Source organism: Nyctereutes procyonoides, unplaced genomic scaffold (assembly GCF_905146905.1).
Source record: "Nyctereutes procyonoides isolate TBG_1078 unplaced genomic scaffold, NYPRO_anot_genome, whole genome shotgun sequence".
NCBI lineage: Eukaryota > Metazoa > Chordata > Mammalia > Carnivora > Canidae > Nyctereutes > Nyctereutes procyonoides.
The window spans coordinates 19,936,649-19,959,201 of record NW_026575140.1 but is presented as its reverse complement, the minus strand read 5'-3'; the positions used below and the strand labels follow the sequence as shown (position 1 = coordinate 19,959,201).

At 42.9% G+C, this 22,553-nt stretch overlaps 1 protein-coding gene across 1 annotated transcript in view; it reads right to left on the bottom strand.

Moving 5' to 3' along the window:
- Positions 1-22,553, bottom strand: part of CDH13 (cadherin 13) — a 1,004,502-nt gene that overhangs the window by 559,918 nt on the left and 422,031 nt on the right. Inside the window, exon 4 of the mRNA XM_055304976.1 lies at positions 1,428-1,544. Coding sequence (XP_055160951.1) covers positions 1,428-1,544 — 117 coding nt within the window. The remainder of the gene's footprint in view (positions 1-1,427; positions 1,545-22,553) is intronic.

Here is a 22,553-nt window from a genome sequence, read left to right as displayed (position 1 = left end):
ATGAAATCCCCACTTTCTTTGTCTCTGGAGCCCCTATGACAGGCCAGCTTCTCTGACTTCGGCTCTTACCACTCTCTTCTTTGCTCACCTCATTGCACCCATCCAGACATTTTGCTCCTCAGATATATCTCCTTCTTTTCCCCTTCCAGATGTTTGCACATGCAGTGCCCTCTGCTGAGAATGCACCTTCCCAAGATCTTCCCATGGCTATCCTTTTCTCATCGTTTCAGTCTCCAATCAAATACCAGGATCTCTGACCAACCTTCCCAGCCATATATGTGAACACTTGTGTCCTTCTACTTCTTGGTCTCACCATTTACTCTCTTTCTGAAGAGCTGTTTCTGTTCTTCACAGAATTTTTTATCCTTTGCAACTTCTTGTTTGTTTATTTACTCACCAAAATATCTGTCTCCCCACTATAGTATGAGCTCTGTCACAACAGGGGCTTCTGTGCTTTTCACACCAATATTCATCCAGTCCCAATCTTGGAGTCTGGCATATAATAGATGCCCCTTATTTATGTAATGAGTGAATAAATAATCCAATAGCACCAGCCATTAATGTCATTCATTGAACTAATCACCATTGTTCCAATTTTGTGATGACCAAAAAGTACTAACTGGTTTTAATTTGATTCTCCACATTGACTTTCCTATGGGGAGAGAATGTGTTGACCAGGCAACATCAGTATTTCTGCCCATTTAACAACAAATATTTCTTCTTAGAAAAGTTATTGCCCTGACTCATGCAACAAGGTTTTCTGGATATGGTTAGTATGATTTAATTCTTTTGATTAGTTTTTAGAGAGCTGACCCCGTGGCTCTCCTGGACTTATACCTTTGAGAACTAGGAACCTGGATGGTACGGTCATTTGAGTGTCTGACTCTTGGTTGTGAAATTGAGCTCCACATTGGACTCCGAGTCCCACACAGAGTCTATTTAAGACTCTCTCCTCCTCTCCCTCTACCCCTCCCTGACTCTCTCTTGAATAAATAAATAAATCTTTAAAAATAAAAAAAAGGAAAAGAAAACTAGGATCTAAATAAAAAGGCTATGTGTCATCACACTACTATGCCAGTATAGTGTAGTAGAGTATCTGGCTGGTTTCCTGGACATGATTTTAAAAGCATTGAATTTACTTCTTAATCAATGACATCTTCCAGACACAATGTTAGCATTGTTGTCTGTCATGTAGCTCTCCAAAGCATGCTATTCAAAGGTGTTATTATAGTTTTTTGTAAATTCTTTGTTGCTTGATGGCTTTTTGTCATTCTTTTATTGGCAAAACCATCTGGCTTCTTATCATAGAGGAATAGAGGCCAATTTCAGGTGGCCACCAAGACAGTCACAGTCAGCTTGCCTTGTGTATGCTCTCCTCTTAATAAAAACATGCCTTTGTTATGTCATTTGTCTTTTGTCTGGCTTACCTTGCCAACATCTCTTGGGAAAGGTTGTCTCTGATTCTCTGGAATTAGAATGGGAGATACCACAATGGATCTCTTTTGTCTTGGGACAGGAGAAGTTCTTGCAAATTTAAATATATCCTAAAAGAGAGAGAGAGAAAAAAAACTCAATTGACTAAAATCCCCCACGGAAAATGTATCAGTCTGCTCTGAGATATGGTTCCTTTGTTGTGAAAGCATACAGCTGTTTGGACATTGTTAATTTTATTCTATCAAACCTCATTAGCGTTAGCAAGTACATCGTTAGAATCATACTAAAGCTGACATTGTGATTCACAATGACTATCATTAAGCTCTTTAATCCCATCTTCTGAATCATTCTATTCACAATGTCAGTCTTTATTTATACATCCTTCGGTACTTGTGTATTCCCCTTCTTAATCTGCCAAGCAAGGAGATTACTCACCTGGTCACTAACCTACAGAACCCGATGGATATAAAAGTGATTCTCCTCATGGTCAACTGCAAGGTCCTGACACTCACAAATGAATAGGGATGAAGGGGCAGTCACAAAGTTCCAAACCACATCGGGCATTATGGAGATTCCTAGTCAATGTTTTTTCAAGGACTATTTGTTATTATTAGTAGGCCAACTGTTGGAATGTACTACCTACTCAGTATATATGTCTTAAACTTCAATTATTGGAACAACATTGTCAAGATTTCTGCCCTATTTGTAATTTACATATTCAGTGACATAAATGTGTGAAAAGAGGAAATTATTGTATCATAATTTAAATGAAGTACCAGTATTGCTTTCCATAAAAAGTAGGAAAACATGAAAATAAGCATACTGGAAACCAAATGATGGCATTCAATTTGAGCTGGAGGCTGAGGGGAAAAATAAGCTCCTCTTTTTTTTATATATATATATATATATATATATATATATATATATTTAAGATTTAATGATTTATTTGAGAGAGGTGGGGGAGGGGTTGAGAGTCTTAATTTGATTCTCCACATGGGGAGTCTTAATTTGACTCCATGTTGAGTGCAGAGCCTGATGTGGGGCTTGATCTCACCATCCTGAGATCAGGATCTGAGTTGAAACCAAGAGTCTGATGCTCAACCAACTGCATGACCCTGGCACCACTAAGCTCTTCTTTTATTTTTTTATTTTTTAAAGATTTTATTTATTCATTCACAAGAGACAGAAAGAGAGAGGCAGAGACACAGGCAGAGGGAGAAGCAGGCTCCATGCAGGGAGCCCAACGTGGGACTCGTCCCAGGTCTCCAGGACCACACCCTGGGCTAAAGGTGATGCTAAACCACTGAGCCACCCGGGCTGCCCTAAGCTCTTCTTTACAAAAAAAAAAAAAAAAAAAAAAAAAAAATTTGAGAAAGAGAAAGAGTGAGAGAGTGCACAAGTGGGAAGGTAGAGGGGAAAAGGACAGAGAATCCCAAGCAGACTCCATGTTGAGCACGGAGCCCCACACAGAGCTCCACCTCATGACCCTGAGGTCATGACCTGAACCAAAACCAAGAGTCAGAAGATTTTATTTATTTATTTGAAGAGTGTGTGTGGATAAGTGGGGGAGGGAGGGTCAGAAGGAGAAAGAGACTCCCCGCTGAGCAGGGAGCCAGATGTAGGGCTTGATCCCAGGACCCTAAGATCATGACCTGAGCCTAACACAGACACTTAAGTGACTGAGCCACCCAGGCATCCCTCAGCTCTTCTTTCTAAAATGGGAGCTAAGAAAGGGGTAGTGGGGGATTAAAGGGTTGTTAGTACCAAGCTGAGACTTTCACTTGGATCTGATCAAAGGACTGAAAGAGAAACTAAAGTGGAATATCATTTTCAGTATATAAACCAATCTCAGTCAATGTTACTTACTAATTGAATTTATGTTATGTATCATCGAATGTCAATATCTCAAACTTTGGACAACAGGTTCTTACCAAAATCATTTGGCAAGTGATATTAAAAACCATCATTGATCCATGTCCCACAAAAGTATGTGTACATACCTATGCATGCACGTATATGTGTGCATATGTATGTATAGTTTTAAAGGAATATCTATATATGAAAAGTCAAACAGAAAGCAAGATTAACTAAGGCTAAGAAAGCTTTTTTCCCTAGATTTTGGTGGGAGTGTAATCTGATGGTCCTCTTGTGGAAAGCAATCAGGCAACATTTATTAATCAGGAATCTTACAAATGTACATATCCCTTCACTTGGTATTATCATTCTTAGGAATACATTCAAATGCTAAATTTGAAAGAGAATAAAACTGTATCAAGAATGTGTTCAGTGAGACGCTATTCATAAAGGGTAAAAATGGCAAAAAAAACTCAACGTTCAACTGCAAGACAAAGTTGAATTTGGGTTCGTCAGCTGGAGACACTCTGAGACAGTCACTCTGAGACAGACAGCCATGTCCTCACCACTACCACCACATTTGACTGCTTCCACAAGCACAACCACAGAAGACTCTAATAATAATTTCTTATGTGCACATTGGGCAATGTGTTGCACACATCACATGTGTCTATTCTAATACTTGCAAATAACTTCTCAGGTAAATCTTGTCCCTCCTTAAATAATGAGGAATATCAAGTTCAGAAAGGCCATGTGACTTACTCAATTCACCCAGCTAGTGGAGAGAATACATAGGATAAAATGTGTAGGGAAACACAGAACACTTTATTGGGCACCTCCTATCTTATATAAACTATAGTAAGCATAGAAGAATAACATTTAAACATCTCAATGCATGAGTGTAAATAAAGACTGTCTGGTTTCTGGGAAGGCAAAATAATTATTATTCAGGTAATGACAGAAAACTAGAGTGTGGTATATGTAATGGAGGAAACTGCTGGGGATTTACCCCAAAGATACAGATGCAGTGAAACGTCGGGACACCTGCACCCTGATGTTTACAGCAGCAATGTCCACAGTAGCCAAACTGTGGAAGGAGCCTCGGTGTCCATCGAAAGATGAATAGATAAAGAAGATGTGGTCTATGTATACAATGGAATATTACTCAGCCATTAGAAATGGCAAATACCCACCATTTACTTCGACATGGATGGAACTGGAGGGTATGATGCTGAGTGAAGTAAGTCATTCGGAAAAAGGTAAACATTATATGGTCTCATTCATTTGGGTAATGTAAAAATTAGTGAAAGGGAATAAAGGGAAAGGAGAGAAAATGAGTGATAATATCAGTGAGGGTGACAAAACATGAGAGACACCTAACTCTGGGAAATGAACAAGGGGTAGTGGAAGGAGAGGTGGGCGGGGGGTTGGGGTGACTGGGTGATGAGCACTGAGGGGGGCATTTGGCGGGATGAGCACTGGGTGTTATGCTATATGTTGGCAAATTGAACTCCAATAAAAAAAATTTAACAACAACAACAATAACAATAGCAACACAGACCCATCCACCCATCCAACCAACACCAACAAAATAACCCAGCCCAACCTGGCAAAAAGCAGCACAGAGAAAGAGAGAATGGAACAGGCAATGATAAGACCGGATTTTAGTCATAGAACATTGATGTATAATATCTGCAAAGATTTTGTTGGTTTGCAAGGGAATGGCAAAAGAATAGAAAATATGTAAAATATGTACAACATATGAATCTCATTTATGATAAAAGAAATCTTGAGTTTCAGATGAGAGAATGTCTCAGAAAAACACTCTGAAAATATTTAAAGCTCTATGCAAATATGAAGGTTTAGTGATCTGGCTCTGCAACATGGCAAAGGTAGGCTTCAGTGCATTATGACAACATGTGTTAATGTATCTAAAGTAATGAAAAAGCATACTGTGTTGTCAGTAATAAACTTTTCATTGTTTGTAATAAAGGGCTTATCCGTGCTTCTAGGTCCAGAAGGGCGATATTTTTGTTCTTATGGGTATCCAAGGGTCAGGCTCCCAAATTCCCATTCCTTACATCTGGTGTCCTCCCCGCTCACCAGTGAGCCATGCCTGCAGTGACTAGTCCATGTCCCCAACTCCCACAGTATCCAAGAAGCTTAGCAGCAAGCAGAGTTGTGTCAGTTCTTGGGGCTAATGTGCCTAAGAAAAGAAGCAGGAAGGGACACCTGGGTGGCTCAGTAGTTGAGCCTCTGCTTTTGGCTCAGGATGTGATCCCAGGGTCCTGAGATTGAGTCCTGCATTGGGCTCCCCATAGGGAGTCTGCTTCTCTCTCTGCGTATGTCTCTGCCTCTCTCATTAATGCATAAAATCTTTAAAAACAAAAGAAAAGAAGCAGGAAGCTCGGAGTCTGAGAATGGCAAACAGCACATAGAAGGGAGCAGAGTAGAGGGTGGGAATGACTGATTTTAGAGATGCTTCCATGTGCATCTGAGCCCTCCCTGGTGAGCATGGTAAAGAGTTACTGAGGCTGGGACATCCTGTGTCTCCCAACTTTTTACCTTACAATGGCAGGGACCTCAATAAATACTTGTCTGTCGCTGTATTTTTATGTCAGTGGCTCTGCTCTTGTCTTTGTCTCTGATTTATGTGTATAACTTTGTGCTTGTTGATAAATGTCTACCTCTGTACCTGTTTCTGTGTCTAACTTGATCAACTCTGTGCTAAATGGTTCGTGTGCTCCGAAGCCAAGTGTTTCTGTGTGACTGGGACCATGTAGGAGACATAGCATCTGATCTGACTGACAATCATACACCTTGCACATATCTAGACAGGTGTGTTGTGTCACCGTGTTTATGCCTGTGTGTGCTTGTATCTGCCAATCCATTATGTGAAGCCTCTGAATGCACCAGGCTGTGGTTGTAACCGCAAGAAAACAGAAACTGAGGGGATTAAAAGAATGTGACCAACCTAAGAGTTGTTTATAGAAGGAGAAGAGACAGAATGTGGGAAAGAATGGCGCATCAGGCTAAAGGAGAGGCTGTTGGAGGATTTCCTGACTTCTGAGGTTGCCATTACCAACAGTGGGTAAAGAGAAAAACAACAACAAAAAGCCAAAGCAGCAGTTCTGGCATAGGTGCTGCATGCTGTAGACTGTAGGCTCATAGGGCATCCAACAGAGATTTCTAGAGGGCATATAAAGATATTCAGGAGGGAGAGATGAATGAGGGAGAGAGATAATCACAGTCATCCATGTACAAGGGTAGCTGGATGTAAAGGAAAAGCTGACACCTCCCAGATTACGTCGAGAGGGAAAGGGGGGGTTAATCATTCAATGGGTTTCTAAAAGGCCAGTAAAAGCCACAGAAAGGTTAGGTGGCAAAAAGAGGAAGACCAGAAGGATGAAGAGATGAGAATGTCAAGAAGGAAGGGGTGCATGGCCATATCACACAATGCAGACATCCCCTCCAAAAAGCCAAATACCACAAGGAGGCTGTTGGGCTTGACAATGACTAGGTATTGATTTTAGAAAGAGCAGCTTAACAGCGTGTTAGGGTCAGGTATCAGAGGAATCAACGAGAAGTGAGGGCTTTGGTGCAGAAGGAAAGAGGGAGACAGGGGAAGAAGTTTGTCAGTTAAAGGGGAGGCCAGAAAGTGTGCTGGGTACTAGGAGGAAAGGGCTAGTGGAAGGGAGCCACGGCATGGGGTGAGCGCGGGGGGACAACTGATGCTGGTGCATGCCTACAGAGGTGGGAAGGGAGTGCATCAGCAGCAGGCCCCCCAAGAAAGGAGGATGGAAACCGCTTTCCTTGAGGACAGAGAGTTTGAAGGGGAATTTCTCATCTGTAAAGGAGGATAATCTGCCCGTGAGGTTGGTTATCAGAGTGAAATGAGAAATTGTGCATGGAAGTGCTCTGTGCTCTCCAAAGAACAGCACAAAAGTGAAGGATGGGTCTTATTAATACCAGGACAGAGATGTGAGGAAATGAAGACAAGCCACTCAGTCCCTTTTACGAGTGAGTAATTCAGCTGTTGGTGGCCTAAAGCCAGATCTTAACACAGACACACACAGACACACACAGACCTCTAGATTTCCAGATTCAGTAGACACATGCATAGTAACATCAAAATCCTCATCAAACACAAATACTCAGGTACACATGCATGTGTGTACACACACACACACACTCATGAATACATATACATACAATGGGCACACATGACAAGCCTAAACCCAAGGACACATATGACACACACAGCACACCTTCCTGCTGCTTCCGACTGCGATGGCTCTCAGCCACAGCAGTGCACACACAGGTGCGTGCCTCCCATGGGACCCTACCTATGGCCCTGCGGTTGCTGGATGATGAGCCCCAGCATCTCTGAACCTGGAACAGTAGGAGACTTACAGCAGCCTCATCCAATCTTGCTTAAGTCAAAGGGGCAGAAATGTGTCCCTGGGGAACCTCACTCACGCAGGACTTTATTAAAGGAGAATTGTCCCCCTTCCATGAAGGTCTCTCATGTCCCCCAGGCTCATTGGAACCTCTGTCTTTCTGTTGTAGGGTGCTTGGGTTTACAATCCCATTTGCTTCCTTCTCTGCTTCTCAACCTTGGAGAAATCATCAGTGTGTTAGAAGCAAGTTTCACACTCCTTGAGGGTGTCCCATCACACGATAAAAAGAGCATGCTGGAAATAAGGAGGAGACCCCATAACTATGGACAGGGCTGGGGATGGGGGCCATGAAGGAAGAAGGAGGAAAGAAATGAAGAATGTGAAAAGGGGAGGAAAACTGGATTCATATTGATTCATATTCATTCATTCATTCATTCATTCATTTCTTCAACTACTACCTGTGGAGCCCTTCCCCTCTGCCAGGAGTAAGTCTAAACATCTGGAAGACTACCGTACACAAGAGACAAACCTCTGCCCGCATATTGCTCACATTCTAGAGTGGGGAGAGAGACATAAACAGAACAGTGGCCCGGAGCACAAATGAGCATGGGGGACTGAATGTGTGCAGGGTGGATAGATGCTGAGATTTTAGCCAGGGAGGCCAGGGGAAGGACCTACTAGGACGGTGGCAACGAAGGATGAAGGAGGAAAGAGCCTTGTTATGCACACAGAGGAGGGACCACTAGGCAACAGGAGCACGTCTGGAATGTCTGAGCTGCAGGGAGGGAGCCTGCTTTGGCCAGAGCATCAGGAGGAGACCAACCCGGGATCTGGGAAAGGGAATCTAGATGCTGGCCGGCCAGCAGGTAGCCCCCAGAGAGGAATCTGGCTTTGACTTTGCACAAGATGTGAGTCTTAGGGGGTCCAGGTTTAAGCTAAGAAGTGACAGGAGCCCACTTAAAATTAAAAAGACAAACAAGCGGGCTGCTGTGTGAAGAGACTTACAGAGGGAAAGTGGGGACACTCATTTGTTGCATTTCTTCCTTTTCCCCACCCTGCCTTCACTGGGCACAGCAGTCCCTCCAAAAATGCAAGTATGAATGTTTGATTTGGAGGAGGGAGAGTTGAGGTCCTCTGCCCTCTTACTTCCCACAGCGTTTTTTTTGTTTGTTTGTTTCTTTTTTTTGTTTTGCTTTTTCTTTTTTTTTCTTTTTCCCCGCAGCGTTTTAAAAGTGTTTCCGAGATAGATTTTAAGTGCCATCAAATTCACCTGTTTTTAAGTGTGCAATACAGTGATTATCAGGAAATTTACCGAGTTGAGCAATCATCACCATAATGTAATGTTAGAACATTTGCATCATCATCCTGAAGGAGACCTGCTGCCCACATGCAGCCACTCCCCTATTCCAAGCTATTTAATCCATCCAACACCTCACAGTTATGTGCCGGGCACCATACTAGGCACACTGTACCAGTATCCCATTTAATCCATCCAACACCTCACAGGCAGGCTACCACGAATCCACTTTCTGGTCTGTACATGTTTGTCGGGATCCCTGGGTGGCGCAGCGGTTTGGCGCCTGCCTTTGGTCCAGGGCGCGATCCTGGAGACCTGGGATCGAATCCCACATCGGGCTCCCGGTGCATGGAGCCTGCTTCTCCCTCTGCCTGTGTCTCTGCCTCTCTTTCTCTCTCTCTCTCTCTCTCTCTCTCTCTGTGACTATCATAAATAAATTAAAAAAAATGTACATGTTTGTCTTCTCCCAACGTTACAGAAAAGGGAATCATGGTATGCTTCCACAGCGTTTTCATGGACCAGCCTCCATGGTGTGAGGACTGTGAAGGAGAAAGGAATGTAGCCAACACCCGGTGACTGGTAAGGGGCTGGTCCCCGGCCTCCAGGTGGGACCACATGCAGCAGGCATCTGGCATCTGGAGTCCCCACTGTCCCGTGACAGCTGAGACCCCCGTGGCTCTCATTGCCCCACAGGTGAAGATACCAGGACCCCTTCCCGATGAGCCTCCTCCACACAGGTGTCCCATGGAAAGGTTTGTTCCCATAGAAACCCACTTATGACACCCATCAAGGCAAGGTGCCCGGGATAGACGCTGTAAGGGCAAGGTGTTCCAGAAGTGAAGGAGAACAGAAAGGTTTTGGTCCAGATGGCACTCCATCACTGGGACCACACTCCAGGCTCTGGTTCTCACTGCCCCTCCCCCCACAGCCAGCTGAGGCCACCCCAAGAAGGCAGTGAGATTTGAGAGGAACAACTCTGTTCCCTTCACACTGAACCCATGGCCAGAAGGTAGCTAGGACCTATCTTGCCACCTGTCAGAGGATCTTCATGAGCAAATACTCACAGGGCCAGAAGTGACCAGAGAACTCATGCCTGCCTTCTCCACTCTCAGGTCCTGTATTCATAGCGGGTAACACATGAGAGGAAAAAATAGTTCTAACTTGATAAAGAAGGTACAAGTGGCTATCTTTGTTCTGGTTCCTTCTATTGTAACTTCTGGGCAAAATTGTGTGGTAGGAGAGACATTTCAACAAGGTAAAACACTGCAGAAGCTCAGAGCATCCTCTCTGGTGAGGCAGGGAGTTAAGGGAGGGCAGTGCCAGGTGAGATTCAGTGGTCAACCTGGCCCTGCTGTGGACAGTGGGTCAAGGTGGGAAGGTCGGATGTACTTCCCAGGCAGGGGGAGCCTTTCCTGGTTTCCTGCAAAGGTGTCAATGATTTTGGGTTTGAATTCCATGTCTAGTTAAAGGATCCTGAAGGTTATTCCTTTGGAGAGTTTGAAGCTTGCATTCCAAACTCTAATCTCGAAGTCACATAGCCTGTTCTTTTACCATCTTGCTAGTGTGAAGACTTAGGTGACATCCTTGTCCTGGACTCACCAAGTCTGCTGTAGCAAATACTGCCATCTATGAAGTAGTTATGTGCCAGGCACCATACTAGGCACACTGTACCAGTATCCCATTTAATCCATCCAACACCTCACAGGTAAAACTACCAAGCTTGTTTTCCTGAGGCTCAAAGATCTAAGAGACCTACCCAAAGTTAAGTTACTTAGCTCTTTTTTTTTTTTTTAAGATTATTTATTTATTCATGAGAGACACACACACACACAGAGAGGCAGAGACACAGGCAGAGGGAGAAGCAGGCTCCATGCAGGGAGCCTAACGTGGGACTTGATCCCAGGTCCCCAGGATCACACCCTGGGCTGAAGATGGCACTAAATGGCTGAGCCACCCGGGCTGCCCAAGTTACTTAGCTCTTAAGTGAGGCATGGGAACCCCAGTATCTGTGACTCCAGGGCCCCCTGCTCTAAGCATGACCCTGTTTGTCTACTGGGCTGCAGCTAGTGACCACCCTCACAAGAGGCCTGCGTCCACACAGAGTTCCTTAGCCCTGTGTACTCAAGAGTACTTGGAGAATCACAGCTCTATGTGTGCTGAGGATAGAGAGCAAATCTCAATCAGCCTCTGGCTAAAAGGATCAGCTACCTATGCTGCAGGGGGACAGCTTAATTGTCTGCAAATTTCTGCAAATGAATGAAACTGCAGAAATCAATCTCCAATTTATTCCATTCTTGCAGCTGATCTCATTGTGCTGAAAGTTGCCAGGAGGAGGGTTCTGTGCTCCTCGGTTCACATTTTGTATGCAATCAAATGCACAGTTCAGCCAGTTTTGCTGTACCTGGGGCGAGACTTAAAATTTGCTTTATTAACTCCTGGGGCTGAAGTTTGCGTACTTAAGGAAGAAACAATCAACAAACATCAAACTTTCCGCTGCAAATTTAGGAGGCTTGAGATCCAAAATACTGATGAGAGCTTGCTTCATTTACTACTATTTCCCAATATTCTGGAGGCCAAGTGTCAGCTGAGCTGTCATCTGCTGTAGGTTCACTGCACAGAGTTATGATGACAATGAAATGGGGTGATGTGGTAATTTCCCATTAGTCCTGCAGAGATCACCTCATGGTATAGCAGCAGGCATTATAAAACTCATTTGAAAAGTAGGGTTGAAGGGGAAGATTATGAGTGGTAAATTCATAGGGTGGAGTGAAGCCAATCTGCTACTGTAAGTTATGCCACACATGCTTCTCAAGGGTGGCTGGTGTGCAGATGGAAGAAATGGGCACAAGCCACTGTTTCCTAGAGTCCTCATGTCCACATGCTTTCCTAGAACTGACTGCCAGACGTATTAGAAACAATTTCTCCAATGATGAAAGTCATCTACTGGAGACTTTGGGGATGGGCAATCTAATAACAAAAAATCTTAAAATGAAAGGTCCATTATCGGAGACTCTGAATGATTAGCAAAAGGAAGTAATATATTTCCAAATGTAAAGAATAGGACAATCATTTCTGTCGTTATGTGTGTTTAGGGTGGAAAAGAAATGGCTTTGCCCAAAGAAGTCAATGGAGAAAAGAAGATTTATTAGAGGAATTGGCATTTTGAATGGTGACTCCAGAAGTTCTCTGTCTAGCAGCCAGGAACGTCTTTTAAAACATCCCCTTTCAAAAAAAAACAAAAAAACAAAAAAACAAAAAAAAAACATCCCCTTTCCCCTTACTAATCCCATATTTGCTTCCCCTTGTCAAAGTATGGAGCCTCCAGTGCTACCAAGGCCCAGGAGGGCCAGCAGGTTTGGCTCTGGATGACATCTTTGATGTCAGGTGCCCTCATGGTCATCCTGGCTCTGCTTCTGCTGCACCAGCCCTATGAGGATCTGCAGGTTGTAAACACTTACCTAATCGCTCACCTCAACCCTCACCACTGGTGCCTGGTTGACCCTGCACCCATCTTTCCACTCTCGGCCTAAGTACCATGTCACTAGGCTCTTTGCTATGGGGAATGCCTGCAGCTTGCCCTTTCTATCCAGAGTCTGTGTCTCAGCTTCTGATTGGACACTCACTCAATGCCATCAGCCTATCAATGTCCACCTGCCACATAAGACTCCTGGTCCCAGGAGGGCAGGCACTATGTCTCCCTGGTTTGCTATTGTGTCCCCTGGTACCTAGCACAAGGCCAGGCACATTACAGGTGTCCAAAAGTTTTAAAACAGTATTAAATTAAAAAAATATTAAATAATACAGGGTTATTGTAAGAATTAGGATAATCTGGGTAATGGGCTTAGCACAGTGTCTGGTTTAGAGTACTTGCTCCATGGTTGTATCCAGTAAATAAATGAGCAGGATGCCTGTGACTCCTCTTTCATTTCCTCTTCACTAGGGAAATCTGCTCTATAACAGCAATATGACAGCCACTCTCAGCTCGGACTTTTTCACCCTAGAGTGTTCAGTGCTTTGTGAAATAACTGAATCTACAGACATTTTTCGGAAGATTCAGCTCTTGGACCACTTAGTAGACCATCATTGCCTTCTGGAAGAAGTGACAATGAAGCTAAGATCTGCAGGTCACATGCTATTCATCTGGGTGGAGAGACAAGGAGGGGAGAGTTCTAGGTCTAGGGAACAAGAAGACACAGAAGGAGGAGATGGCCAAAGACCAGAAGGGCTAGAACATAGGGGGTAGGGCTCAAAGAAGAGGCTGGAAATAGAGAGAGGCCAGATCTGGTCCACAGGATTGTTCTGAATCCCGAGGACCACAAGAAGCCACCGAATGGTTTGTAGCAAAAGTCCGGGATCTGACCTTGCCTTTGTCTCTGCTTGGTCAGAGCTGAGGAGCCATCCCTGGAGTACACATTTTCTTAAACGGGCTTTCTTTTCTGCTATTTGTTACTCTAAGCCATTCCTATATTTGAAAGGTTGAACTTAAAAATAAGACACAAGTAAAACAACAACACCTTCCCCACACACATTCTACCACTTGCTCTAAAATGTCAACTTCCCCACATTTGAACTGCTAGTTAAAAAATAAAATAAAAGCATATGCTTTGGATGAAAATTTGTCAAACCACACTTTCGAGATGCAATTGCCTCCAAAATATTTCATGAATCTAGCAGGAGCAATAACAACACAAATAAGGACTTGCTAGTTTCATTGGAGGTGAAAAATGTTTTAAACATATTTAGATTCTTCAGTCAGAGGTCCATTCAACCCCATGTGATGGTGATGGGGATATAATGGATACAATTTTCCTGTCTGCTCTGGCATTGATAAAATATTCATGTTAAATAGCTATTCTGAACACCTGGAGGCATCTTGCAGCGTTTTACAGATGGACTTGTTTTTCTAATACACATATGTACTCCTGTCTCAACAGCTGTATTAACTTGAGTATGTATTCTAGATGTGTAAGCACGTACCCCAGATCCCACACTTTCTGGTCTGCATGAGCTCATAAATTTGTGAGTGGCCTTTAAAAAAAGCCCCCATTAGAAAATCCACATGTGGAAAAAGAATCCTTTTCAATTCAGTGGGTATTTATTGGGTGTTGGCTACGTGCTTTCCCCCAAGGAAGTTCCATAGTAACCCGACATGTCCTGAACCATATTGAGAGTCCTGCCCCGCCCACTCCTGCTACAACCCACAAGGGTGCCTGCCTCCCTTTCTCAGTGTTGAAGAACTACACCCATGCGTCCCATGGTCCCATGGACAGTTTACTTCATTCCCACCATATTGCACACCCAAAGTGGTTACCACCTCCAGAGGGGGTTCCCGAATCCTTCCTTCCCTAGTACCACATTCTCTGCCATGATCATCACATTTCCCCTGCTCACCTGTGGGTTCTTCACGTCTTATAACTTCCTCTTATACATGAGCCCACTGGATGCTAGAACCTCAACACCCTTATTTTGGACTCCCCAGAAGCAGGCATTGAGATAAAGATATGAGAGCAAGTAGTAGTTTAATATACTTTCTAAAGTTTCTATAATGAACCTATTCTACTTGGAACCAGGACAAAAAAGAATTCATTCACTCACAACCCTGTATCGTAGAAACAGAATAACATTTCAGTGTCCTTCCTTCCAGGTTTTAATACACTTTCTGCTTAAGTTGAAATTGAAGGGTCTGAACAATTTTGTACCTTGCTTTTTGAACCTAATGATAAAAGCCAAGCTTCCTTTCCTCATGTGTCACAGATTCTGTAAACATAATTTTAGCAGCTGTACAATCCATCATGTGGATGTATCAGCACACATTTAACCATCCCCTTGTCCTTATGCTCACAAAGTTTGCGTACTTCTAATTCTTTGTTATTATAAACAAAATACAAATAAAATACCAGTGTATGTGCAATGTTGTTTACTCGTTAGCTCTTCTCTCATAAGGATTCCATGGAATGGACTAGGGAAAGTGGGATTGCTAGATCAAAGGTTATGAACACTTTTTTTTTTTTGGAGTTCAATTTGCCAACATATAGCATAACACCCAGTGCTCATCCCACCAAGTGCCTCCCTCAGTGCCCGTAATCCAGTCACCCCCACCCCCCCGCCCACCTCCCTTTCCACCACCCCTTGTTCGTTTCCCAGAGTTAGGAGTCTCTCATGTTCTGTCTCCCTCTCTGATATTTCCCACTCATTTTTTCTCCTTTCCCCTTTATTCCCTTTCACTATTTTTCATATTCTCCATATGAATGAGACCATAGAATGTTTGTCCTTCTCCAATTGACTTATTTCACTCAGCATAATACCCTCCAGTTCCATCCACGTCAAAGCAAATGGTGGGTATTTGCCGTTTCTAATGGCTGAGGAATATTTTAAAGGATCTGTGACATATTCCCAAACCAGCATTACCACTTAAAGCAGATTTCACAGTTGCCATTGCAGGGCACTCCCAAGTGGTTCCAACATATCCCTGTGGAGCCAGTTCCTATAGTTCTAACCATGTTGCTTTTGCCTAAGCATGCCATGCTCTATCACTACTTGATGCTTTCATTTGTGCTGTCCTTCGACTAAGATATTCTTCCTCCCTCCCTCACTTCCAGTCCTTTCTACCTGCCCAAGAACACACACACACACACACACACACACACACACACACACACACACACACAGTAGGTGTCTATTAAACATTGCATGTGTCTTTCTCCTACTCAAGTCCCTATTAGCTTCAGGTTTCTTCTGCAGTCCCATTAGTATGCAAATGCAGACCTCATTCTCCAAAATTTAATAAAGATTATCTATTTTATAAATATTTATCTGTTTAATAAATGCTCCCTGATAGTAGGTGGCAAGCAGATAATATCTCTTTTCTTCTTTTTCCAAAGGACTTTATGACTTTTCCACTCCTTAAGGTGACCTCTGGGAAGAGAAGAACCTTGTGTCTCACTTAACACCTGATGCCTTTAATCAGAAGGTTGGAAGGGACGCCTGTCCTCCTCTCTTCTGCAGCTGAATTGCTTCGTTAACTGTCAGAAGACAGTGCTGGCTGGGGATGTGGATGGCGCAGCCACCCTACAATGAGGCTTGACCTCACGTGTGCCTGGCTCCAGGGGAGACTGCGTGCTGGCAGATGGCACTGGGTTTTTGCAGGATGGAGTCAGACAAAAACACTGGATGACTTTATCAAATATAAAAGCAGGCACCTTTTTACTTTTTCACCCCAGGTAAAACCCAGCTTCTTAGGCCAAATCTTATGGTGATTTGGGGGACGGAGGGCACCAAATTGAGCTTCCCCAATAACAGGGGTGAAACCAATCCTCCTCCATGGAAGGGCATGTTCCCATCTCAGAATCTGTAACAGGGGGAGGACATTTAAGGCGCTATCCTAGCGCTTAAGGAAAGGAAGTCCTCACTACTATGGGGCCTCAGTCTCTGGATTTGGTCTATTTTTTGAGCTCTTTGCTCCTCCCATTTTTATCCACTTGCTTTGTTTTTGGTGGTTAACTTCTTGATGTTATGCCTGCAAGCTCTAAAATTAGAAAGCTATTTCCCACACTGGCAGCCAAAGCCAATTGCCTCCTTTTGTCCAACCAATTTTTAAATATCCTTCATGATTGAAATTCAAGATTATTTTGCTTAGGGAGTCATTCGTGATATTTAACGTAGATTAGCCTCCTCCTTCTCCCCCTCCGTAAATTTCTTCTCTCTCACTGCCTCCTCTCCCAAACTTCCAGTACTATTCCTCTTCCTCTTTTGTTAAAGATATTTTAATTAAGACACCAGGGTTACATTAACCTACTTAAGCAGTAATCTCGCTTTTATGTAGCTCTCTTCAATGAAGTCCCCCGTCAGCAAAATGTCTTTCATCAGCCTGCCCCACGTCTCTCTGGTCCCTTTGTTCTGTGGTTTGCGCTGGATTACACATCCTCACATTTTAATTCAGCCCCAACTGCTATTCCACACGATGCATTCTACATTAATAAATGCGTTTTCACGATGATGCGTGCAATGTCACGTGTCTCCCCACATCATTGATTCCTGCGGCCTTTGAAGGTTCAAAGGTGTATCAGATCCACCAGGGAAAAGGGGAGAAAAAGACCATGTTTGATATTCTCCAACTTCTGAGCTTTCCCTGGGCCCCGAGGTTTTGATGTCAGGATGGTAAAACAACAACTGCTTGAAAAAGAGGAGAGCGTGATATAAATATTCAATTGCACGTGATACCCATTCTTCCTTAAAAGACTGAAGGATCAGGCTCCTCTTTCAAAGTCAGGATTGACAACTACAGAAACTATTTGATAATAGAGCTCAGAAAATCTATTATGGGACCAAGAGAAATGTGTTGGCATCCCAGCTACTCTGTGAACCTGCCCCACAGGAAGAGAGAGCTTCTGTTTGTTTTCAAATACTTCACATTAAATTCTTCAAGCGTTTTACAAATAGGAAGATATCTTTGAAAATCAGCCAATTCTAAATGATGAGAGAGAACTTTGAGCGCTTACTATGGGTTTGACACTAAGACTTACAAAGACTTTTCTCTCCATTAATGCTCATAAAACCTCTGCGATGTCTGTACTGCTACACTCCCATGCTGCAGATGAGAAAATTGAGGCCCAGAAAAGGTAAACAGCTTGCTCAAGGACATATTGCTGGGGAGTGAGGAGCCTGGGCTGTCACCCACTCTACCTCTTGCCTCCTGCATGTGCTATCTGTACATGTTACAATGTTTTAAAAGATTTTATTTATTTATTTGACAGAGGGAGAGAGAGAAAGAGAGAGACAGAGCACAAGCAGGGGGGAGCAGAAGAGGGAGAAGCAGGTTCTGAGCAGGGAGCTTGACGCAGGGCTTGGTCCCAGGATCTCAGGATCATGACCCAAGCTGAAGGCAGACACTTAACAGACCGAGCCAGCCAGGTGTCCCCACGTTACAATTACTAAAATAATTTTATTCAGGATCTTTTCCAGTTAAATTTACATGTATCACATTTATCTTTTATCTGGTCCATGAGTTCCATTTTCAAAATATGTTCAGCCTTTGACTGTTTCTCATTCCCTGACCCTCCCCCAGCTGCAAACACCTGGGTCCTGGCCAACAGCCTCTTTTGCCTGGATTATATAGCAAAAGCCTTTTAACTGGTCCCCTAGCTTCTGCCCTTGCCTCAACAGGGCCCATTCCACCTCCACAGCAGCCAGAGTGACCCTGTTACAACATGAACTGGATGATGTCATTTTTCTGCTTCATACCTTCCAGTTGAGCACTTGGAGTAAAACCAATGTCTTTGTATTGACCTACAGTGTTTTTTTGTAATTTTCCCCCTGCCTCCTATGACCTCAAGTCCCCCTGACTTACTCTGGCCCAGTCCAGTTGCACTGGGATCCCAGAGTATCCAGATATGTTCTATCCCAGGGCCTTTGCACTCATCCCACCTGGAATGCTCTTCCCTGATGATATAAAATTGTATTCATTCCCTATTGCTGCTATAACACATTATAATCAACAGTAGCTTAAAACAACACAAAGTTATCTTATCCCTTTGGTGTCAGGTATCCCAAAGAGGGTTCACTGGACTGAAATCAAGGTATTATCAGGGCTGTGTTTGTTTCTTCGTGAGGCTCTAAAGAAGAATCCATTTCCTCCACTTTCCTGCTTGCTAAGATGGAGTCTTCTTCCACATTTCTTGGCTCCTGGCCCCTTCCCCTATCCACAATCCAGTACCCAGCAGTGCAACATCTCCAAATCTATCTCTGGTTCTCTTGTGATTGTATTAGACCCAGTGGGTCATCCAGGAGCATCTCCCAGTCTTAAAATCCTCAATTTAATCACATTTGCAAACTCTATTGACCTGTAAGGTGACATTCGCAGGTCCCAGGGATGGGGGTGTGGCTATCTTGGGGGCTGCTATTCTGCATGTCACAATGCTACTTTCACTCCATTCAGGTCTTTACTCAAGTGTCACCTTCTCTATGATGCTGGTGCTGGCCACTCTCAGCTGTATTTCTCTATCTCACTAAAACATCATGCCCCCCTTCCATGCTTTATTTTTCTCTTCTTTGCAAGAAGACAATCTAACATGCTTATACTAATTCATTTCATTCATCATCTGTCTCCTACACTAGAATGTAAGCCCCAAAAATGCAGGATTTTTTTGGCCAGTTTTTCATACTTACGTCCCTGTACCTGGACTAGTGCCTGACATACAGTCGGTGCTCAATAAATATTTGCAAGACAATTCGTATCTCTTCCCATAAGGTGACATATGAAGGATCTTAATCATATTGGAAGGTGAAATATGAGAAAGAATTCCATCAGCCATGATCCACTGGGTACCTGTTATGTGACTTCCACTATATTACATGATATATGTAATTCAAAATTCATGAAGAGGTGTCAGGCTGCCATTTGTAGTGGTGAAGGTTGTGTACTACACAAAGACCCTTGGAGGAGGTGGATGATGGCTAAAATTCACCTTGTGTTATGAAGTCATATGCCTATGGGGGCCCTGACCCTTGAGGGGATGGCTGCTTCTAATTCATCTGAAGGCCCCAGCATGCCTATACTGCCCTGGCACCACCCACTTGGCACGAGCAAGCCGTCAGTTCTTACTCTAGCGGGGCATTAGAGCTTGTAAGACACAACAGGGAAAGAGCTCAGAGGAGATGGGCCTGGGAAATGGAAGAGAGAATCATAGGACTGTGGGCTTCAACCTCAGTACTGAGTGGGGCTCAGCATCTGCCTGCTGTAAGAAGGTCTCCCTGAACCCAAAGCTGGACAATCTTGGTCTCTGTTTTGCCTCTGCCGCTGAGGATGTGGGACATTAGGAAGTTTACTACCCTTCTGTGAGCACCAGTTTCCACACCTCTGTAATAGAGGGAGTGATCCTGCCCACACAGAACTCCTGTGAGGGATGTAAGAATGCTTTGCCAACTCAAAATTCTGTTCCAACATTGGTTCATCATTTATTTATAAGGCATTATGCCTCTCTCAGTCATTCCTTTGCTCAGGACATCCAGTGGCTCCCCATCTTAAAAGTGTGAAAGACAGGATCCTTACAATGGCCCATGAGGCCCTGTTCAATCTGCTCCACCCACTTGAGCCTCCAACTGTATCTCCTACAAATCTACCCTTTACCAACTCCACTCCAATGGTACTAACCTCTTTGATGTTCTTTGATCATAAACACTCTTACCTTAGGGACTCTGCACTTACTGTACTGGATCCAAGAATGCTCTATACTTAGGTATAAATGGCTTGTACTCTTACTTCAGTGATGTCTTCCAGCCCAAGTATCCAAGAGTGTATGATTTCCCCAGCACTATTTCCCTTCCATGACTTGTCTGTATCCATATCACTATTACCTCTAACATATCACACATTTTACTTACTTATATATTTTTTTCTCTGTACTCCCATCCCCACACCAATATATGTGGGGCTATCCTTAAATGATGGCTATCCTTATCAATGCAACAGGTAGGCCAAAAGATTATCTAGAATTTTGGGTTTATATCCTTTCTTTCTTATGCTGTCCAGACTGATACATAGATCCAAACATGTTAGTGAACTCTCTCCATTTCACCTGCAGAAGTTTCTGTCTTCTGTTTGGATACACTTGGGAAGCATCAGTGAGTAGGAGTTTCATAGTCCACTAAATTTTCTAGCCAGAAGTCTAGCCTCTAAGATTATGGACACTTTCTATATGAAGTCAATTCAGTATCTAAGCCAGAGGTTGGAAGATTAGATGGGAGTTGTTGCCCCGTAATAAGCATCTTGTATGTCCTTTAGCATAGGATATTTGCAACACAGGTCCCCTCTGGATCTATTAATATCCTTCTGTTGGTACACTTGGCTGTCATCTACTGTAAGAAGCAGTTTAGAATAGTGATGCAGGCATGACTGTTAAATGGATGGTCTATATTCAAATCCTAGCTCTGCCACTTACTAGTTTTAGGCTAAAATTGTCCAACTGTTCCATGCCATAGTTTTAACATGTATAAAATGGAGATTTTTAATAGTATCTACATCATAAAGTTGTTGTAGGTATCAAAAGTGTGTGTGTATACATGTACAGGTATATGTATGTATATACATATTGTATATAGATATATGGTGCTTTGAAAGTGTTGGATATTACTTTTCTTTTAGGGTAAACTCTGTAATGCTATCTCTCCTCCACCTGAAAAGATAGTTGGTATGGGCCTCAAAGAAGCAACCACCAGTTTCAATTAATATGTGCAGGCCCATTTTTATTTTACCTCTTTTCCTAGTTCTCACATCTTATCTGTTTCAATACTCTCTTGATTCACCCCTCAAATGTTTCTTATAACAATCAAAATGCTTCAAACCAGTATTAAAAATAAAATCTTAAGAGCAGCCTGGGGTAAAAAAGACACATTACAGAGGAACAAAAAGATAAGGATGACAGCAGATGTCTTGTGAGAAACAATGCGAGTCAGAAGACCATGGAGCAAATCTTTTAAAAACTTAAAGAAAAAAAATCAATTCAGAATTCTAAACCCAGGGAAAATATTTCACAAAGTTGAAGATAAAATGAAGACTTTTTCAGATATTCCAAAAGTGAAAGAATTCACCATCAGCAGAATAGTACCATAAGAGCATTAAATAGTCCTTCAGCTGGAAGGAAGGTGATACCACCTGGAAATATGGATTTACACAAAGGAATGAATAATACAAGAAATGGGTATGTAGGAAAGATGACTTCTTTTTCTTATTTAAAAAAAAACATGCCTTGAAGAGGTAACAGATTATTTAAAGCAGAAATAATAACAATGTATTGGGGGGTTTATTTACAACATATGATAAAGTTAAATGTATAACAGCAATACTGCAAATGTTCTCCACCAAGGGAAAAATGGAAGTACATTGTTGTAAGATTCTTTACGCTATGTGAAGTGCTGTGATTATTATTAGAAAGCAAACTAATAAGGTGAAGGTATATACTATACATCACCATGCAACCGCTAAAATCACTAATGAATGTTTCTTAATGCCATGTTCTTCAGTTTGGTCACAAATACTACTTGCTATGTGCCACAACAGTACTAGTGTCATTTCTCATCCAGACCATCCCCATAGACTTCCAACGTGCTTCCCTTCTTGCCCTATGGTCTTATCCTTCTTCAGTCCAAGATCTGCTTCCAGACTAGGCAGTCTGAACTACTATTTATCAAAGGTTACCTTGAAGGTAGCACAGAATTACTCAGTGGGTATTTGTTGCAAGAATAGATGAATGAGTGAAGTTTTGACTCTTCTTTTCCTATAAGTATAATCAGCCTTCGTAGCCTGACTTTCAAGGCCCTCTGAAATTGGAGCCTAGACAATTTTTAAAATTTATTTTCTATATTGAAATTGTGTGCTTTAGATCAAATACCACTCAAGTTTTATGTTTTCCTATTTTGTATCTTACCCTATAGCATCTATCTTACCTAGAATGTCCTTCTTGCCTAAATTACAAAGATGCCACCTCCTTTCAGAAGCCTTCCTTGATCATCCCAATCAAGCAAGTTGTGGAAGTTAGGGAGGAAGAAGTTGTCACTAAGACAGCCAGACTGTC